Source organism: Epinephelus fuscoguttatus, linkage group LG21 (assembly GCF_011397635.1).
Source record: "Epinephelus fuscoguttatus linkage group LG21, E.fuscoguttatus.final_Chr_v1".
Classification (NCBI taxonomy): domain Eukaryota; kingdom Metazoa; phylum Chordata; class Actinopteri; order Perciformes; family Serranidae; genus Epinephelus; species Epinephelus fuscoguttatus.
This window is the reverse complement of record NC_064772.1, coordinates 32,261,925-32,282,875: the sequence shown is the minus strand read 5'-3', so window position 1 is coordinate 32,282,875 and position 20,951 is coordinate 32,261,925. Positions and strand designations below refer to the sequence as shown.

At 43.5% G+C, this 20,951-nt stretch overlaps 1 protein-coding gene across 1 annotated transcript in view; it reads left to right on the top strand.

The window, feature by feature from the left end:
* Positions 1-20,951, top strand: part of mpp7a (MAGUK p55 scaffold protein 7a) — a 183,171-nt gene that overhangs the window by 151,344 nt on the left and 10,876 nt on the right. Inside the window, exons 13-16 of the mRNA XM_049564751.1 lie at positions 5,785-5,865; positions 9,333-9,426; positions 12,150-12,258; positions 14,641-14,784. Coding sequence (XP_049420708.1) covers positions 5,785-5,865; positions 9,333-9,426; positions 12,150-12,258; positions 14,641-14,784 — 428 coding nt within the window. The remainder of the gene's footprint in view (positions 1-5,784; positions 5,866-9,332; positions 9,427-12,149; positions 12,259-14,640; positions 14,785-20,951) is intronic.

Below are 20,951 nucleotides of genomic sequence, written 5' to 3'. Positions count from 1 at the left end.
CTGAGGTTAGCTGGTTTTGCCGGCAACAAATTTTAGCAGTTATAATTAGCTAGCTACTCAAGCTAACGTTAACTCCATGAATTCTTGACATTGGTGTATCAGACTGACTTTTTAGTGTTTTCAGCTAACTCTTTCAAACAAAGAACCTGTTAAATATGAACCTGACTGCCACTTACAGGATTTCCTCTCAGGAGACTGAGGCTAAAGCTAAAAGCTAACTGGTTTCTGCTGCTTGGCTCAGGAAGTCTACTGTAAGTAGAACACTTGTTAGCTGGACATGCTAACAACTAGAACTTATGTTAGAGCAGATAAACACAGTGTGTAATCCCTTCCCTACACTCCTGCTGTTTTGTTTTGTGTTTAAAAGCTCCTTTCACACTACAAGCAACACAGCAACAAGCTATATGTCATTTTAAATGGAAGCTGGTGACATGATGCTAGAACTGACGCTCGACACCTGTCGCTGCTGACAAGCGTGACGTGCTACAAACCAAAGTTGAGCTTGCAACAACTTTTTTTCAGCTCTCCAATGATGCAGTGACGCAACAACCCATCATATGGTTTGTTTTTAGCTTTTGTTAGCTTACACTATGCTAGCTTTCTGTGTATTGCGGTGTGGTGGAGATGCAGCGGGGTGGTGGTGTTAAAATGGGCTCAGACATTGATGGAAAGCACAGGTATTTTATGACCAAACACAAACTTTAGATGGCGTTCAGTATGGTGCTTTGGAGTCATGGGGAAAGTAGCAGACAGACGCAAGCATGTGACAATGAAGCTACGATAACGAGCACTTGAGCAACACATCCACAGCGACTCGGTGATAATGTAGCTGGTCACAAAGTAATTAAGTAATGAGTGGGAGAAGGGGTTAAACAAACGCTCAGTGTAATCACAGCTTAAGAGAAGAAGTAAAGTCTCCATTTGGAGTTGCAGTCAGGTGACCACTCTCAATGCCTGACATGACCTCAGCAGCACTTTTTCCATGCTGCTCCAGGACAACCCCCACATTATTTTGATATCAAACATCCCATCTCCCAAAGCTTTCCAGGAATGCCTGAAGGCATTTCTTCATTAATGTGGATGCACGGTTCCACAGTACCCACTAATAAATGACCCACTGCCCACCTCTCGCACAGACTGAGATCTGTTTCAAAGACAAATCAAGATGCTTATCTGGGTTTTTATACATTTGAAATCAGACGGCCAATAAAAATATATTTTTACATTCTGCATGCATAGTTTGACAAAACCACTGATGGTTTTGAAAGAAATCTGATTATTTAACCTGACAAAATGGTGTGTTGATTTCCACATTTCCTTGTAACTCGACACACTCAACTTACAGTAAGATGATGATGAACTGAAAGTTTTTAGTTTGGGGTTTAGCCCTAACCTATTTCATATACACCGATGTCTAAGTGAATATTTATGTGGTATCCAAATATATAAAATTAGAACCTTATTTCAACTCTTGCTGAATTCGTAGTAGCGGTGCATTGTAAATGAGCCATGGTTACCACACTGCACCACTGTCATCCTTTAAATGTGGCTGCAGCAAAGCCAGCAGCGAGTGCTGTAATGTAGCCTGCCCTGGATGTGAGGCGGGCTGGGAGGTTTGAGGCTGGGTCGTGGCTCTGGGGCCCAGAGCCGGGCCTCGTCGGGCCTGGCCTCGGCCTCTCGGCACAGACTGCATGCGATGTGCTCCACGCTTGGCCTGGAAGTTATTAAGCTCACGATATTAAAAGCAACTTCTCTAATGAGTGCGGTAATGAAATCTGACACTTTTACTGGCACAGCAATCTGCAAGGCCAGGAGTACCGCAAGAGGGCCAGCGAGAGAGACAAATGGAGGGAGAGAAAAACACATAAACACGATGTAAATACGGCAGTTTAGTCCAGAAAATTTGTAAGAGTTATGCCTTTTTTTATTGTGGTGTTCAGATTTATAATGTTGCTGTTGTATTGGGGCATTGTTAAAGACAAACAATGCACAAAGAGGTGGCGTGTTTAAGGTCAGACGGTGGAACAGGACCACAGGGCACAGCTTCTGCTTGTAAAAGACCTGGTGGTGGGCTTGTTGGGCCCCTTGGCAGGCGGTGGCACAGCTGGAATAAGCTTTAATCGCCATCTGAGGTATTCTGACGAAGGCCTGCTGCCATGCATCATTGATATCACAAGTGGCGAGCAAGGGAGCGATGTACAAGGTGAAAATGGTTTTATGACCTTACAGAAGTGGGGCCGTTACTCATAACATGGGTAGCAGAAATGGCTCTGCTGGTCCCCTTCGCTCGAGCCCTAATACCCGCGCTCAGCTTCATGCAAACAAGCTTGTGTGGAGCTTTGCGGCCTGCCGGGAGGACTGTCTGCACCACTGTGATAGGGCTCATAAAAGAGCCTCTTTTACCACGCTCTGCCACCTTCGGCACCTACAACAACATTGGTCCATGGCCTTGTTCAAACAGCACCGCCGCATTCCTCTCGCGCTCCCGAAACAAATTCAAAATGAGCTCCATTTCCTCATCTTAATAAATCACCCAAGCCCTCAACCCCCAGGTACTCTGACTTTTTTCTTGACTGAAAAACTCCCTCTCCCCAGCTAAGATTGATTGCTGTCTTCACTTGGCCATGTGCTTGTTTATGAGAGACGGTAACCACAGAATGCCTCGCGCCGTCGGACCAAAGAGGGCTGGGGTATTTTTCTCTATTTTTTTCCCCCTCTTTTTGAATTCACAGTGCAAGCGCGCTGAGGAAACAGCTTTTATCACTTACAGCAGTCCCACAATAGGACCCAAAACCATGTGTTACTGGGTGCAGAAGTAAAGGGAAAGCATGGGGTGTGAATTTGTCTGTGTGTGAAGGCTGCCAGTGTTCAGAGATTATGCTTAAAAAGAGCCTCGTTGTCCACACCTATTTATCAGGTTGTGGATCACTCTAAAACCTTCCTGCTTCACACCAGATGAAATGTAGAGGACCAGCGCAGATAGCACGAGAGGAAACAGGACCGCTCTTTCTCCCAGAAATACAGAGCTTGTTTTTTTCTCCTGCTCTCTCCCTCGTCTCCCTCTCCCTCTCTTTCCACCTAATCGGCATCGCTGAGTGAACTCATTGTCCGTTTGTTTTAGAGGAGCAGCCTGCTAAACACATTTGCCTGGAGAAATGAATTTCCAATAGGGTTTGATGCGATTGTAGTGCCTGCCCAGAACGTCAGGCATGCGAGGAATCTCGAGCCCAGATCAAGCGCCGTCTCTAACTGTCCACACACTGCAGAGCTGTGGTAAAACACTGAAACGCCCAGCCATGCACTTGTTACTGCAAAGCTGATTTCTTGTCCAGTGTGCTGAAGACATTGATGCCAGTCGGATCAAATTAGGATGATGTAGCACCCGTGTAACAACCACCAAATATTGCTGAATAGCTTTAAGAGACAGGGTAGATAAAGAGACAGAGGAGGAACTGTAAAAGAAGACAGAACATTTGGAGGTAGATTCAGCGACTTCCACCAAACCAAAACCAGTGTAAACAAGGTTCTTAGATGGGTAATGTTGTTATCTCTGCATCTACTAACGGCATGAAATTAAGACCTTCATACTTCACGATATTTCTGCAAAACAGTTTCCAAAGCTGCCATATTTTTTGTGTTCCTTAATATCAAAATTAAATTACTCCCTTCAGCTTGATTGGGCTTTACCATCTCCACATGTTGGACAGTTAGCTACAGTATTAAATGCTGGAGAGATGCTCAGCTTTTCGAGCCACAGATGAATCAATAGTCAATACTCCAATAATCTCTCTTGCCTTCTCCTCTAATTCACTGCCTCAGTTTCCACCCCGGGGATGTGATGGAAAAACCGTGTGACTTGTGACAGTACGGGAAAAGGCTGCCTGACCTCTGCTGTGTACCTACAGTATACTGGAGGTTTAATGTTCTGAGAGAAGAGCTGATTAAAAACGACCTGTAACTGTAGCTTCCTCACATTAAATCAATTATCTTTGCTCTAAAGTTTTTCACTGCGTTGATTTTGTTTTAATGAAATAGGAAACTGAATTCACACTGTGGTGAATTGATTTAATATTATATAACAAAAACACTGAAAAACACTTTCTTAGAGGAAAACAGTGACACTGGTCAGAGGACAGAGAAGTTCAAGATGAGATGGGATAAAACTTTATTGATCCCAGATTGTCATTTTAATAATGAAACATAAAAACGAAATACTGTCTCACATCTAAAACTGGCAAAATTAAAAGTTCACAGTGCAGTGAAATTATTCAATTAATAAATAAATAAATAATTTAATCTAAAGTAGAAGCTAATTCATGTTACCGCGAGACAGGCAAGAAAACAGATAAAGAACTATTTAAACAAAATGGGTAAAAATAAATAATAGAAATTTGGGAGATTACCTTGAAAAATTGTATAATAAATAAAGACGATATACATAATAATATATGAAAGTGTATTGTGATAAAAGTAATATAATGCACAATAAAATAACCCAGAGTTAGATGTTTAACTAATTATTATTACTAATTATGAGGCAAAAAAAAATGATACAGCACAGTATTGCGATATTTTTGTGTGGTAATATCATATCGTCACACGGTGCTAAGTATCGATCTTTTTAATTATATAAATTATTAACATTACAAATATAACTTTAACTTTAGGTAGCCTATTTTTCATTATAAATCATAATATGTTTTACCTCAATACTCAGCATATCGCAACATATTTTAAATCACAATTATATTGTATTGTGACTCAGATGTCCTGATAATATTGTATCATGGATCCTCTGGTGAATGCCACCCCTCATAATAATTCATTCATTCATTCATTTTCTGTAACTGCTTATCCTGTTGAGGGTTGCGGGGGGGCTGGAGCCTATCCCAGCTGACACTGGGTGAGAGACGGGGTACACCTTAGTGTGTTGCACACTAGCAATTAGCTCGCCTTGCTCCGTTAAAATATTGTTAACTTTAACATGGCCCGAGCTACCTTAAGGTAAATATCTGCTCCTTCTAAAGATGATTTATGATTTATGACGACTTATTAAGAGACACTGACACATTCAGCAAACATTTAACATAATTCAGTGTTAACTGTAGCTCCATGTAATGTGAATAAATGTGATGTTTCCCAGCTAATCGTCCTCTCGTCTGCATTAACGATGTCGTTTACACGTTATTTAACTTCTGATTTATTAAACTGTTCTGAGCTGAATTTAGCAGCAGATTCAGTAATAGAAATATAAAGTAGGCGTAAAAGAAATAACTTTTGGCATTCATTTTTTATTTGATATAAAGGAAGTACGGTAAATCAGTAACACATTCTCAGCCCTAATGACTAAATACATATTTCAAGGTGTCATTCTCTTCTGCAAATTCTGATTTAATACTTTATTGCTATGTCTCGGTAAACTCTTGTGGTTTTATTTCTCATGTCAATGGTACCTTTGCCAACAGGAAGAATCACTTTTTGTTCTGGTTACAGCACACAGTTGCTGGAGACAGAAATTTAGCTTAGACTGGTTGTTAGTCGTTACAGACAGAGACGGTGCAACAAGGACCAGAGCTCTGCAAAGACATTTTAGAAAATGCTAAGTTAACATTACTTTAATATTTGTTAAAAAATGAATCAGTATTTGCGAAACTGAAGGCAAAGTACTTTAGAAAAGAACCAGCGTTGGTGGATAGCCACCAAGAGTAGCCACTGTGACTGGCAGTGGTGATGGATTCTTTGACCTCTGTCATATATATTCATGGTGTGTTCGTGTTTGTGCAGGACCCACAGGAGTCGGCTTGAACGAGCTCAAGAGGAAACTGTTGATCTCAGACCCCCAGCACTTCAGCGTGACCATCCCACGTAAGTTCCCTCCACCCATCCCACTGAGGTTAGATAACATCTGTGTGTGCGTGTGTGTTTCTGTGGCCAAATCCTGCATTAATTTAGCATCTCCCAGTAGGTGCCATTTGTCCTCCAGTCTTTCCTCTCTGTGCGTTTCTTCTTTCTTATTTGTGCGTATCTGTTTGTCTTACGTGTGAATGTGTGTTTTATACATTGTGTCCACCGTAAGCCTTTTAGCAGACGATGGTTTTTTAGACCTGCAATTCATCGGCAAATAACTTTTACAGGGAAAGAAAACACCATTTGGCTTCCTCCACATGCTGCATTCACACCAGCGTATAAGAAAGCCAGGTGCACGGTGGGACATCAGAAAACAGCACATACAATAATTCTGTTCAACCTGCAATAAAAAGACTTTAAATTACAACATGTGACAGGCTCACAAAATATTCAAATGTTTTATAGGTTATATTTTAAATAAAAGTTCTGGTTTGAAATATTACAAAGTCAGTTATAGAATCGGTAGCACCCACACCCAGTATTGCTGTTTTATAGTTTTATTCTCTTATTCTGTATTTCTGTTTTTATATTTGATCTTAAATAGGACAGAATATACTGTATGATGAGCAAGTGAACACATTTTTATCATTCAAATTTGTTTTTTTGTCCTGTTTTTACTGCAGAAAAAGTAAAGTTAGTCACGTCAGTTTTGGCATTTTTGCTTTTATTTCGACAGTGAGACAGACAGGAAGCCTGGAATTGAACTGGGGACGTTGCATGCCTCTTCACCGCCAGGACACCCAGGCAAAAATATTATCATGAAGCTTTGTTTCTCTGTTCTATAAACATTTCTAGCAGCAAGTGAGCTGTCAGTTTAACTGATATGACCTTTGGAGAAACTTACTACAAACATCAAAATGCTCAGAAACATAAAACAAGGACAAAAGATTGGTGGTGTTGTTAAGCTGCTGTTCTTTGGAGGAAGGACCTCTAACATTTAATATCCGACGCTACAGCTGTGTTGCCTCTGCTCGTCTCAGTCTGTTTGTTCACAAAGAACCTCTTGTACACCTGTCCACTGAAACAAACACATTGGAAAGGCATTCTCGGACAAATGTAAGCACATAAGTTGCCAGATCGGCTACACAGACAGCACCCGGTGCACCCTGTGAGTTTTTAAGCAACAAATCAAAATAATCACTTTGGGTGAAGGATGTTTAGTTTACTTGTTCCAGTTTAGTTTTCACAGTGTGTGAGCACGTGTGCTGCTTGAGCGATGAAGGCCCAGTCTGAGACACACACACACACACACACACACACACACACACACACTCAAAGGGAGCTGTCTGGCAGTGAGAAACACCCAGGGCTCGGCTGGTCCTCTCAAGGCCCAGGCGGTTGTTTCTCCTCCTGTGTAATTGTCAGCTTTTCACAGTCTGCCTGACAAGCTCCGAATGATGGAGGAAACTGCGTTTTTCTACCTCCTGAAGACATGCCATTCCACTGCTTCATGAATTGGCACCGAGCTACACGCTCTCCTTTCTTTCTCAGCTTATTTCTCACTTTCTTTCTGTCTCTTTCTGTCTCTTTCCCCAGCTGCCTCCTCCTTTTTTTTCTCCTTTTAAGGACCCAACGACAGCTTGCCATAATTCTGAACACCATCCAGACGACTGGCTCTCCAAGCTTTGGGAGCTTTCTTAGTTCTGTGCAGCTCTGAGATGTCCCGAAGCCAGCACGTTGGGACAAATAAATCTTTTTGATTTATACATTTAAACAAGGCGATGGCATTAGTAATTGCATAGTTACCATCTGGGGCTTGGAGGGAAACTGCAACATGACTTTGAGGAAATATGAGGGCCGCTGATATTAATTGCCATGTTTGTTACATGCCGTGTGGCATAATGGATGTGTCCCAGTCGAAGTCTGACACTTGAAATGTCGCTGGTATTAAAATCCCATCGGTGGGGCCTTTTCTTTTTTTTCCACGAGGCATGTTAATTGTTCTCAAATGTGACCTGTGATGCTGTGTTTAATAGAGCCCAGACAGCCTGATTCTGACCCATATAGAAGAAGTATGGCACCAGTCCTGGCTCTTATTGAGAGGAAAGAGACTCGGAAAGTATCTCGTCTCCCTCTTTTTTAGTGTTTGATTGCTGCCAATGGACACATGGATGTGTTTAACACTTGCTGTTGTTTCGGATTAAGCCTGAAAGCGTTACCCTTTTTGTTAATTTGAAAACCGGAGCTTTGGAGACCACCGGCTTGTGGCATGGTTACGATTTTTTTCTCTCTCTCTCTTTCTCTGCTTGTCGCTGTAAAATGTAAACCAGCCGTCTAAGAAACACAAGGAGCATTGCAATAAGCCATTAGAGTAGGGGGTTAAACATTTTGATTCCTGTCCAAGTTTACTTATATTTTCCATGATTTGGGATTGAACGGATGCACATTCTTTTGTTGCACTGTAATTATTTTCTGTGCCACAAAACAGATGCCAAAATAACGCATGGTGGATGGTGTTGGGCGAACTACCGAGGGGGCTGTTTGGCTGTGTCTTACACATTTCTGAATGGGAGGTATAAGTATATGTTATCTTATGACAAGGCTGTTTTGGCCTCCTCCTCGTGTTTTTCCTACTGTTGTCTGGGGCTGACGACAGAAAGTCATTGATCTTCCTCAGTGTCCTCTCCACCACAGTTGGATTTATGGCTGTCTTTCCTTCTCAAGCAAGTGACACATTGTATAAATCACACCATTGGTTTTCCATGAACCCTGCAGATCAGTCTGGACTGTATAAAGGAAAGGCGCTGGTCCACTACCAGGGCACAGCCTCAACACATGCTGACAAAAAGAACAACTCAGAGGAGAGTAAAGCGGAGCTTGGCAGTTTGGGTCGCGGGTGATAAAAGTTTAATAGTTTATTTTGGAGCTGGTCGGGGTGTCTGACGGGCGCACGCTCTCCCCTCTGACCTTTGAAGCACTCCTGAAAGGAGTCAGAGTGTGAGTTGACCCCTTGACCCTTACAAATCCTCCGACGCTGCCTGCTCACGTTCCCTCCACGTGCCGCCCCCACCACCCATTTTACAGCAAGGCTTTATGGTTTATGGCCAAGTAAATGTAGAGACTTGATGTTAATGAGAGCTCCCAAACTCAATTACCTTGCAGCGGCTAACACTGGCGGCTAACGCTACGGCTTCTGTTTCTACAGGCACTGCAGCCACATTACAAGAGACAAATTTAATAAGACACAGTAAACCTCTGCTGAATGTCAGTTAAGTGTCTGAGTTTAGTGCTGCAGCACTACAGGTTGTGTATTTTATAGTGCTATTACACAATAATATATACAAGGGTTGGCATGGCCCAGCGTGCTGTGTTGCAGACTTCCAGCGATGTTAATAAGGGGCTCAGTTCAGATGCTTTCAGCCCCAACAGTGAGTCAGACAGTCTGGGTTTGAGGTAATCACTCCTTCTCCTCTCCTCTCTTGCAGACACCAGTCGGGCCAAGAAGAGCCAGGAGACCGATGGCGTGGAGTACCACTTCATCTCCAAACATCTCTTTGAGACGGATATCCACAATAACAAGTAGGCACTGTGCATAATATAAGACCAAACCAACACACTGTTCAACCTTTAGATTCTAACTTTAGTGGACATGTACTACAGATATCCATGATGTCAGTGTTTACAACTTTAAAAAAGTAACACCTCAAGTGAAAAATCAAGTCTCACAGCTCTTCTTCTACATAAGGAGGTTCTCCCCCCACATTGCAAATACAAATATATCCATATACCAAATACCTTTTATCTCTCTTCTTAAGAAAGCAAGATGATTCATGGGTCATGAAGTTGGTTCCCATGTCTCTAAATTCCAATGATTATAATAATTATACGCATGAAGAAAGTTTTAGTTTTGAGGGCCAAATAGTTAAAAATATATGGTGTTATAAGAATAAAGTTATAGTATGAAGAGCCAAGCATTTAAAACACCTTTAAAAACAAAATGTCTTCATCTGTTCCTGACGTCTTGAACGTGTGTTGATCCCTGCGCTCTTTGGCTCGGCTGTCCTCCACCAAATCCTCGCTGTGCTCCAGCTGCTGATTAAAAACATTCTTGGATATACAACTCATACATCGCGTAATTAGTTTTCTTTCAGTTAAGTATCTTAAACTATGATAATATGGATCTTGCTGTTAAAATGTATAACGTCAAGTCACCCACATTCCATCCATTTTCATGTGACATGTGTAATATCTCGTAATTTTTCAGCTTCAGTCTCGAAATATCAGAGCTTTATTTCTTGTTGAATTATGACTTTATGCCCATAACATGACATTTTCTCAAAATGTTTTACTTTTACTAAATGAATATAATTTACTCAGTTAAATTATGATTTTAAATAGTCGGTATTTGCATATGGAAAGCTGGAACTAGCAAATGTTGGGCATGTTTTCTTCATAGGGGACCTAAACTAGTAATCTAGAAGCTTAAAAGTAATTATATGTGTCCAAATCACATGTATACAGTGTTTAATGTCGTTTTTTGCTGTTTCAGAGTTTAACGAAAAAACCTGTTTGTAGTATATGTGAAATTTAAAACTGGTCTCGCTGATGAAAACAGCAGAACTCCTCTCCATCTGTGCTCTGGACCACTAGAGGCAGTGCGGCTGGTCCAGCACTTGCTGCCACTGTTCAAACACAGCCTCCCTGCTGTCGTCTGTGTGTCTCTGTAACCGAGTGTGAGCTGGTGTTGACAGGGCCGGGCCCTGTGTTGGTAACAGATCTCCAGACAGTGGCCCCAAGGTCTCCTGTCTCTGCTTCCTCCTCTCCTTAGGCGCTCTCTCTGAATGCAGCCACACCATGGCCCGCCTTGACATTTGTGGCCTACAAATTGAAATGCAAGTTGTAATAGTCATAAGAATGATTGATGCCTTTCTGCTGGTCTCACACGAGCTGGAAGAGGGGAAAAAGATATACTGTAGGGTGCACATGCAAAACATTTACGCACGCAAACACACACATACACAGACTGCATATGACATACTGTAGAGGGAAGCCTGTGGTGGTGAGGGCATATAGAGTGTCAGAGCATGCAGGGAGAAGAAGAGAAAGGGGGGCTGTATATTTAGGCCATGTTGCGGTGTAGGTCGAGGCATGCAATGTTTTTCAGGGAGTCGGAGGGGTGAGTGACAGAGCTGTGATGTGGGGTGGATGCGTGGGACACTCCACGCTGAAATTACAAGGCAGCGAAGTAGACGAGGAGTGAGATGAACTTGTTTGCGTTATGCCTCATCACATGCAGCAGAAACAATGCAGAAATAAAAGGGTCCACAACAGCGTGTGTTTAGCTTGAACAACTTTCCCAAGGGAAGCCCTGTTCTGTGTCAAAATGGCAACAATACATACTCTCAATAAAGCCAAACCTCCACTGGCATGCCTCACTGTAATCTATATACCTTCTACCTCTGACGACAAACAGCGCAGAACACTGTAAGGTGTGAGTTTTTAAACACAGGCTACTGTAAGCTCTTAAATGAATTTGCCATAACCGAATATAAGGTTTGATAGAGACTTAAGCCTCCTTTCTGAAAAAAAAAGAGCTGAGTAAAACTTTCTTACACGAGCAATTACCATAAAACCTTCATTTTACATGGCATCAGTCGCACCGAGGCAGCCACTCTGTCCGACACTCGTCATGAGCAGACTGCGAGCATACCACACAGTCCTATTAGCTTCAAATTCTTTCCACGTTGTTACTCTCCTCGCTGCCTTTTTTCCTCCTTGTTTTCAGCTAAAAATACACTGGTGGTTTTTTTTTCTCATGACAGCCGATTGGTGTGAAAGGGAAAAGATTATCTGGTGGAGAAGTGTTTGTTTGCTTGCTGGGCTAAAATCCCCCAAGATTAAAGGAGGGAAGGTTTTGGCATTCAGAGGCTTTGTGGGTCTTTCTGGAACAAACAGGTGTTACTGATTGAGAGGGTTGCATCGGAGATTATATAAAAACACGCTCTGCCAGAATGTCTGGTTTTTGAGTTCTGCAAGAGAACGCTATCTTCAGATCTGTCAGCGGTCGAAAGAGTAATCCTGCTGTCTCTGTGGATTTGTAGGGTTTTTATATATCATTATTTCTAAGATGAATCTCAGGAGTGTGCTGACACAGTCGACCAGATTAGGACGAGATTCTAATGTTGCTCCTGAGGGACATTAATGTTGCATTAGATACTAATCCCCACACATAAAAATGGTGTTTTCTTACTCAACAATCTCATCTCTTCTCTCTCTCAATCTCTTTCCATCTCATCTCTCAGGTTCATCGAGCATGGCGAGTACAAAGGGAATTATTACGGGACAAGCCTAGACTCAATACGCTCCGTCCTCTCCAAGAACAAAGTGTGCCTATTGGATGTCCAGCCTCATGTGAGTGACCCAAACCCTTCCTGTCTCTGTCGCTGTCCCTCATCCCCATATAGCCCTTAGGCACCTCTGCCCCTACCTACCTTCAGAAGCAGATCTCTCTCGCCCTTTTGCTTTCCTGAGGCTATGGCTGCCCACTGGGTTAGCAAAACTGGGTTTTAAAGGGGGCGTTTTAAATAAGCAATTACCGCTAATTTGCTCTATTTGAAGATTTCCTCTTTGGCTTATATGTCCTGGGTGGTGACCCCACACCAATGGCCGATGAGCCCCAACAAACCCTTGAGCATGATTCCCGTTAGTCCAGGGCTGGGCCCATATCGTCCAGTCTGTCCCCACCAGCTCCTTTCTGTTTGTTTTTGCTTGGTGGATAATGACAGGCACAAATACACCATTATATAGATTAGCCTGGCAGGTTCTCAAACCACCCCGGCCTGAGCAGCAGTGAGAGTCAGCCCCAGGGCCTTCAGCTAAAGTGTGTGAGAAAGAGTCTGTGAAAGCTCATGTGGGTTTATGTACATTTGTGTGTGCTTTTTTGCTTTTGGCATACATTTGTGGTGTTGTGTAAGCCAACAGTCATCCCCCCTACCTCCACCATGAGCCCATTCTCTAACGTGACTCATGGATCAGATCAGTGGCAGTGTCAAAGCATGTTATTGCTCCCATGCTGACTTGGTGAGCGGCTGATGAGAGCTTAGATGAATGCTTCCCCAGTGGTTCTTCTCGTGCCCCTCCTTTGGCTTTTTATCCATCTTCCTATCAGTTGTGGGTTTTGGACCCACTGCCTATTAGCACAGTGGGAAGCCGTGATCGCAATGCCAGAACCAGGGGAGAGCCTGAAGCCTGACGCCACCACTAACCAGCTCTGACCTCTCTTCTACCTCTTGGGAACCAGCTTGGTGGTGCTGTGTCATGCAATTGTCACCAGAATAGAGGAGACAAGAAGGCACAGCAGATTGAGACGGAAATATATCCTCAGCTATGTTCTAAAAGAACCACATGCACTTCACAACCAGAGGCCTGCTATTAGTTTGTTTCACCCACCCATATATTGAACCAGTGGTTGCCAACCTTTTTTGGCTTTTAATCCTTGAACTGCAGCAACTCCTGCTTTGTGATTACAGTGACAGTTCATCTTCAAAATAAAAAATGCATATTATTCCTCTTACCTGTAGTGCTATTTATCACTACAGACTATTTTGGTGTGTGTTGCCGAGTGTTGGAGATGTCTGCCTTCTCTTCAGTTTAATACAACTAGACCGCACTCAGCTTGTGGTGCTCAAAGCGCCAAAAAAATACTTTTGGAAAACTCAACAGCAATGTCTCTTTCCAGAAACCATGACCCGGTTACTCAAGATAATCCACAGACCTTGTTGTGAGCAGTTTCATGTAGGAACTATTTGATTTCAACCAAACTACACTTGCCAACCATATCACTGCACAGAAGGAAGTGTACTGCTAGCTCACCTAGCACCACTTAATGTAAACCTCTTCTCAGTGAGTAGATGCACACTTCCTTCTGGGAGGTGAGATGGTTGGCAGGTGTAGTTTAGTGGAAAAAAATAGTTCTTACATGAAACTGCTCATGACAAGGTCTGTGGATTATCTTGAATTACCAGGTCATGATTTCTGGAAAGAGACATTGCTGTTGAGTTTTTCAAATGTATTGTTTTTGTCACTGTGAGCACCACAAGCTGAGTGCCATCAAGTAACGTTATGTTCGAAAGAAGGCAGAAATTTCTACAGCTGATATTACCAACACTTGGCAATTCACACCAAAATAATCAAGACTGATAAATAGCATTTTTGATTTGAGGGTGAAATGTCCCTTCAAGTGGTTCACCTCCTATCTAAAGCTTGTCTGTTAGCAAAGATGATTCAGTGTCATCCCTGGCTCCTACCCGCTATGGCATCCCACAGGGCTCAATTTTAGGTCCCATCCTATTCTCTCTTTACATGCTCCTTCAGAGTGACATTGTACAAAACCATAACATTCAGTTCCACTTCTACGCAGACGATACGCAACTTTACCTGCCGATAAAATGTGACGAAACCAGCCTACGGACCCTTCATGAGTGCTCAGCAGACATTAATAGTTGGATGTCTGACAACTTACTCTAGCTTCATGACACCAAATCTGAGGTCATCCTCTTCCCTTCCTTTAATCACCTCATTATCCCAAACACGGGCAACCCTTAGGAGAGTAACAACCTCTAGTTTGGAAGCCACTGCATTAAACACACTACAGATCTGTTCCCTCTTTACCCACTTCATGATGATTGGCTTGAGAAATGGTTATATAGTCGTTTTCACACTCGCTCTATGGTAATACCCCGCACTCTTCCTTTGATTTTACATTCATATGTTTTCCGTTCTTTCTCCATTCAGACCATAAAACACCTTCGGACAGCAGAGTTTAAACCCTACATTGTGTTCGTAAAGCCTCCTTCGATCGAGAGACTGAAGGAGACCAGACAGAACGCCAAAATCATATCGGGCAAGGACGACAAGGGAACTGCCAAGCCATTCACGGTAAGAGAACACAAGGTTTATTCCTCACACTAAATCAGGCATCGATCAGCATAATATGTTGTTTAGAGTTATTTAAACTGTTGGAAGAACCAGATGAGTCAGGTTTGCCTTGATTTAGACAATCACAGGGAATCAATTGGATATGCTTTTCAGTGAGGAGCTGTGACTCCAGCTAGTGCTCCCAAACTGGATGATATCTGTAAATGCTATACAGATGAGATCAACTTAAATGAAAGTTTAATGACCACTGTGAGGAAATAGGATCACTACAGCAGAAAATAACAGGATACAGCTAATAGGATATACATTAAGGAAGGATAAAGGGGGATATTAAACATACAGCTGGGGAGCAAATTTGCAGTGGATACACATGGTGTCCAAACAAAGCCAGACAGTGAAAGATAGTTATTTATTAAGTTTTATGTTCAAAAATGGTAAACATGCAATGACCATATATGTTGACGTGTATATGCTGGAAGAAGATCAGTCACATGAAGTATGTAGCTGGGGAACACGCTGAACACGCAGTGCGATGATGTGATGTTATACTGTAGAAACACATGGCTTTACACCTCACAGATTAGTGGCAGAAGAAATAACAGAAACACTATCGGGACGTTGCGTGTGTGTGTGTGTGTGTGTGTGTGTGTACAGTATGTGTGTGTGTGTGAGTGGTGAGGTCATCCCTTGCACACCTTTATCCCAGCCCGACGGGGACGCAGATGAAATCAATTAGCCGGTGTTCGGTGCTGCTGTGAAGTTGGCGGGTGGGGGAGCAAAGCAGGGGGGAGATGATGGTTTTCCCAGCCCCATCGGGCCCAGCGCTGGCTCGCTTGCTCGCGTGCCTCGCTCGCCACAGGCAGCACTAAGGCCAAGATTTCGGTCAGCAACACACCACGGATGGCCTAATGGGACACCATAAGGAGAGAGGGAAGCTGAGAAAGAGACGGAGCTGTCAAAGAGATGGAGACAAACTAGCACTGTAAGAAGACTTGGAACAGTGGAGAGGGTGATAGAAAGTGAGTTGGAGTCTGATCTGGTGGGTAAAGTGTGACACCTCTTGCAGCAGGGGTTTCATAAAGGTTTTATGTATTCTTTATTGAAAACACGCAAATAACAGAGACAACTGAAACTTTACATTTACTATAGTTTTTTAATTCTTTTAATGTTCCCCACCTCTTGTTCACTTTCTCTTGCAATGTCTACCAACCTCCACCTTCTGGCAAAAATGTCAGCCAAACCGTGCCACATAAATACTGCTGAAAGTTTACAAACTTTGACATAAGTGACCATTTGCTAATCCCCACTCCTTTGCTGTTACCTTTGTTGTTAGAGCTGCTACTCTGTCAAGCTGTGGAGCTCACATGGAGAGCACACACTGTTGCTAACTGCACTCACTGAAGAAATATTATCTAATTTTTTTGGAAAATGTTGGTGTAACTTCAGAGAAAAGCAGACAGAGGGGGCTACACTATGCATTTGAAGGATATACGCAGGATGTCAACTAGCTCAGCAGCAAAAACAGGCTAAAAAAGATGAAGGTATACATATCACATTTAAAAGTGAACCACAAACAGCATCTGGCGATCGAGGCAGAAGACAGAAACACTGTTCCTGTAAAACAGAATAGGTCTTCATTCACTGTTATAATCAAAAAAAGCAAGAGCAGCATTCGGATACATTCAGTATACTTTCAGTAGCCTAGCATAATAATGAAAATAAAGAAAATATGAAAGGACGGAATCAGAATCTGTGGAGCGCAGGTGTATGCACTATGCTACGCTATGATTGGCCAGTCTGTGTTCGAGCAGAATAGAAACGCAGGTCTCTTGGAATAATCAGTAACTTACATGTAATCTAAGGTTTTATACTCTAAATCTTGACGTGATGAATAAATCAAGAAAAACAAAGCGATTATAATTGTTTAAAGTTTCACCTTTCATTGCTGTCAGGATGATAGGCATCTTAATGACCAAATGAAATCCGCACTTAAATTTCCCCAAAAAACTTTTGAAATATTGAACATTCCTGCTTCTCTTCTCATTCTATCAAACTGCAGTTCACTGCATAACTGACCTTGGTTTACACATAAGGGCAGAAACACAATGAAGTCAGCTCCCAATCATTTTCTGTGTGAATCAGCAAGGAGCATGATGGGATTGTTATTCCTCAGCAGAAAAGCAATGGCAGGGCGCTGTGGAGGCTTCATCCCAGCACATAACTTTTGTTTCTATGACAACAATATTTCGACATTGATGTTAGCTAAGTAGCTAATGCAACTCCACATTAACAAAGGATTGACTACACAGTTAACAATCTTACAACGGTACGGTGATTAAAGCGCAACACTCACGAGCAGCAGTCAGTGTCCACCGGCAAAGGGCAACTGAATGAAAAAACTGAATTTCCCCTTGGGGATTAATAAAGTATGTGTTCTTCTTTTTCCTCCAAGAAGAATGAGAAAAGAAGCCAGTGCAGAGAAAAACATGGCAAAATCCAAACACATGCACTCCTGCAAACTGTGATCGTGACCAATCACAGCTCAGATTGACCCATTTACATATTAATTGTATCTAAATATTAATTGCACCCTACTTCCTCTTGAAATTACACCCTATATAAGATGCAGCTCCCAAAATACTCTGATCTGTATTGCTGTTGTGGGCTGAGAGGGGGAAGGTGTCAGTCTATCCTGGCAGTCTTGCCAAATTTTGGACCCAAACCAAAATGGACCCACGGGAAATCCAACGTGCATAAATTTAAAAAAAAAAAAGGAGACTGAATGACATGATTTCACTGCTACACTGACAAGCTCCTGGTTTAACTCATGAGAGTGAGTCAGTCTGCATGATTGGGCTTCCCCAGTGTCATCCTCCCCCCTCAGTCAAACACACCCAGGTGCTATCACACTGACAGTACAGCACACAGCTACAGGTCACAGGTGAACAGAACATCCCGTAGATATTTCACCTGACTGTCAAACTTTTAAAACCTCGATACAGACACAAAGTCAGCTCCCATTAGTCACACAGTGAAATATCATTTAACCTCTGCCTGCTCCTGGTTTCACAGCAGGGGACCTGAGAACAATGAGCTGTAGTTGTCAGAAACAGGATGATTGCTAACAACCTCTGCTGTAGCTGCTATTAATTACTCTCTTTATTAGATTCTGATATTCTCTCTGGTAATACAAATCCGCCTTTATAAATCTGTGTGACAGGGAGGTGTATTTCAGCCAGGTAACAAACCAGCTTCTGTGTAAATGTTCATGTACACTGACAGGACGTAAGCCGCCTCAGATTCGCTATGAAAGGCTCTGAAAGAGAAGCTGTTGTTGGGCGAGTTGTCTCAGACGTACTCCATCCACCGCCAGCTGTATTTTTCTCGCAGAGAGACAGGTCTGCTTTAATGATAAAGGCTGAGGAACAGTCGTCTCATTGTTCCAGCAGAGCGGTCTGACTTTAGCCTCATTGTTTGAGCTGGAGATGATTCAGGGTCGCTTTTCACAAAAGGAGCTGAAGCGTGATGTAGAAACAACCCAAAACAGGCTGATGCAATGCATGATTCAGGTTGTAATGTGGTTAGTGCAGAAAATGGCACGTTATGTGAGGTTACCACAATCATTTAAAACAGATTTGTTAAGATCTTTTTGCTTTCTGGCACTTTTCAAACCCCCCCATGCCCATTTTTAAAATACTAATATTTTGTTTAACATGGTTTTCCCACACAACAGTTACAAAAAAACTCTGAAAGTAGCCAGAAGCAGATCTACTCTTTCTCCTTCATTGAGGAATTCTGGATTTGGCCGACCACCGTTTCTTGCTGTAGGTTTTGTTTCTGCACTGCTCTCCAGTACTGCTTGTACTAAGTTGACCCCGGGCCCCTAGGAACGCCATTCACTCTTGCTTACAATTTTTTTTTCAGTGTCCACTCGCAGTATTGCAGTGAAAATATCCTCTGGGGCCCGAAAAACATTTTCTGCTTAGACAACCATTATATAAGAGATGTAACTGTTGACAGGACACCCCAAACTTCTTTCTCTTATGAATTTTTGGTCCATGAAGATTGTAAACTAGTAAAGCTTTCCTCGAGCTAAGAAGAGTGATTTAAAAAATCTGTGACGTCATCACAATGTAAAGTCTATGAGCCAATTGTGAACTCACAGGCGGGACCAGTGGGAGAAACATTACCACGCATATTCAGAAGGCCACATGTTAGCAAACAGTATGATGGCAGAGCGTATATCTTGGCACTCTGTCTGTGGAGACGGAGCAGCAGATTGCTGAGCAGAGTAAACATGTGATTAACTTAACCATTCATTAATTCATATAGAAATATAACGCTCCATTTCTTCCACCAACAGGGCTCTCATTTTAGTGTAGAGCATCAGACTGAATTTACCAACGTCAGGTCACTCACTCTCCGGGACCGCCAGTGTTACTTGAAAAAGTAAACACTAACCAACGGGACCAGACTGGCCGACCCATATGCTCTCACTCACTCTGTGACATCATCCATCCGATGATGTCACAGGAAGCCAATCTTACAAAGGAGGACAACACTTGTTGGTTTTTCTGTGGAAGCTAACGTTAGCTAATGTGCTAAAAAGTTAGCGTTCCAGAGAAATCCAATCTTCCTCTTAATCCCTCCCCACTTTCTGATGAGGTGGACATGATAACCCGTAATACACATAATGTCATTCATCCCTAACCTGATATGAAGTGTGCGCTGCACATGTGAGCATTTTTGATGATGGCCTCCGTCCAGTCCTTTGGTCTTATCACATTTAACCACAGTTGTCTTTGTTTTTGTTGACGGGCAGTGGCGGCTGGTTTTGAGCCACGAATCCTTCTATTCTGGCTCCCAATAACACAACAAGACAAACACATTTTAAGACTCCTATGTAGCCTACAGCCCTGTGGGGGAGAGGCAGGTTTTGCCTCCAGCTAACAAACTGATGCCATCGTGACATCGGCCCTAAAGGGGTCTATAGCCCAGGAGTGAACCCGGAAGCTAAAAATGTTTTTGGCATATGTGGCCAGAGTACTCGTCGTACTCGTCGTCCTCCGCTTATCCGGGTCCGGGTCACGGGGGAGCAGCCTCAGCAAAGAAGCCCAGACAGTCATCTCCCCAGCCACTTCCGTCAGCTCTTCCACGGGAACCCCGAGGCGTTCCCAGGCCAGCCGGGTGATGTAGTCCCTCCAGCGTGTTCTGGGGCAGCCCCGAGGTCTCCTCCCGGTTGGACATGCCCGAAACACCTCCCAAGGGAGGCGTCCGGAAGGCATCCTTACCAGTTGCCCGAACCACATCAACTGGCTCCTCTCGATGTGGAGGAGTAGCGGCTCTACTCCGAGTCCCTCCCGGATGTCTGAGCTCCTCACCCTATCCCTAAGGCTGAGCCCAGCCACCCTGCGGAGGAAACTCATTTCGGCCACTTGTACTCGCGATCTCATTCTTTCGGTTACTACCCAGAGCTCATGACCATAGGTGAGGGTTGGAACGTAGATCGACCGGTAAATCGAGAGCTTTGCTTTCTGGCTAAGCTCCCTCTTCACCACAACAGACCGGTTAAGCGCCTGCATCACTGCTGACGCCGCCCCAATCCGCCTGTCAATCTCCCGCTCCATCCTACCCTCACTCGTGAACAAGATCCCGAGATAGTTAAACTCCTCCACCTGAGGAAGGACCTCCCCCCTGACCTGGAGTGGGCAATCCACCCTTTTCCGGCTGAGGACCATGGCCTCAGACTTGGAGGTGCTGATTTCTCATCCCAGCCGCTTCACACTTGGCTGCGAACCGCCCCAGTGAGAGCTGGAGGTCACTGTTCAATGGAGCTAGGAGGACCACGTCATCCACTAAAAGCGGGGACAAGATCCTCCCATCACCGAACCTGACACCCTCCACCACTCGGCTGTGCCTAGAAATTCTGTCCATAAAAGTTATGAACAGAACCGGTGACAAAGGGCAGCCCTGGCGGAGTCCAACCCTCACCGGGAACAGGTCCGACTTACTGCCAGCCACGCGAACCAGACTCATGCTCCTTCGGTACAGGGACTGGATGGCCCTTAGCAAGGGGCCACCAACCGCATACTCCCAGAGCACCCCCCACAGGATGCCCCTGGGGACACGGTCGTAAGCCTTCTCCAAATCCACAAAACATATGTGGA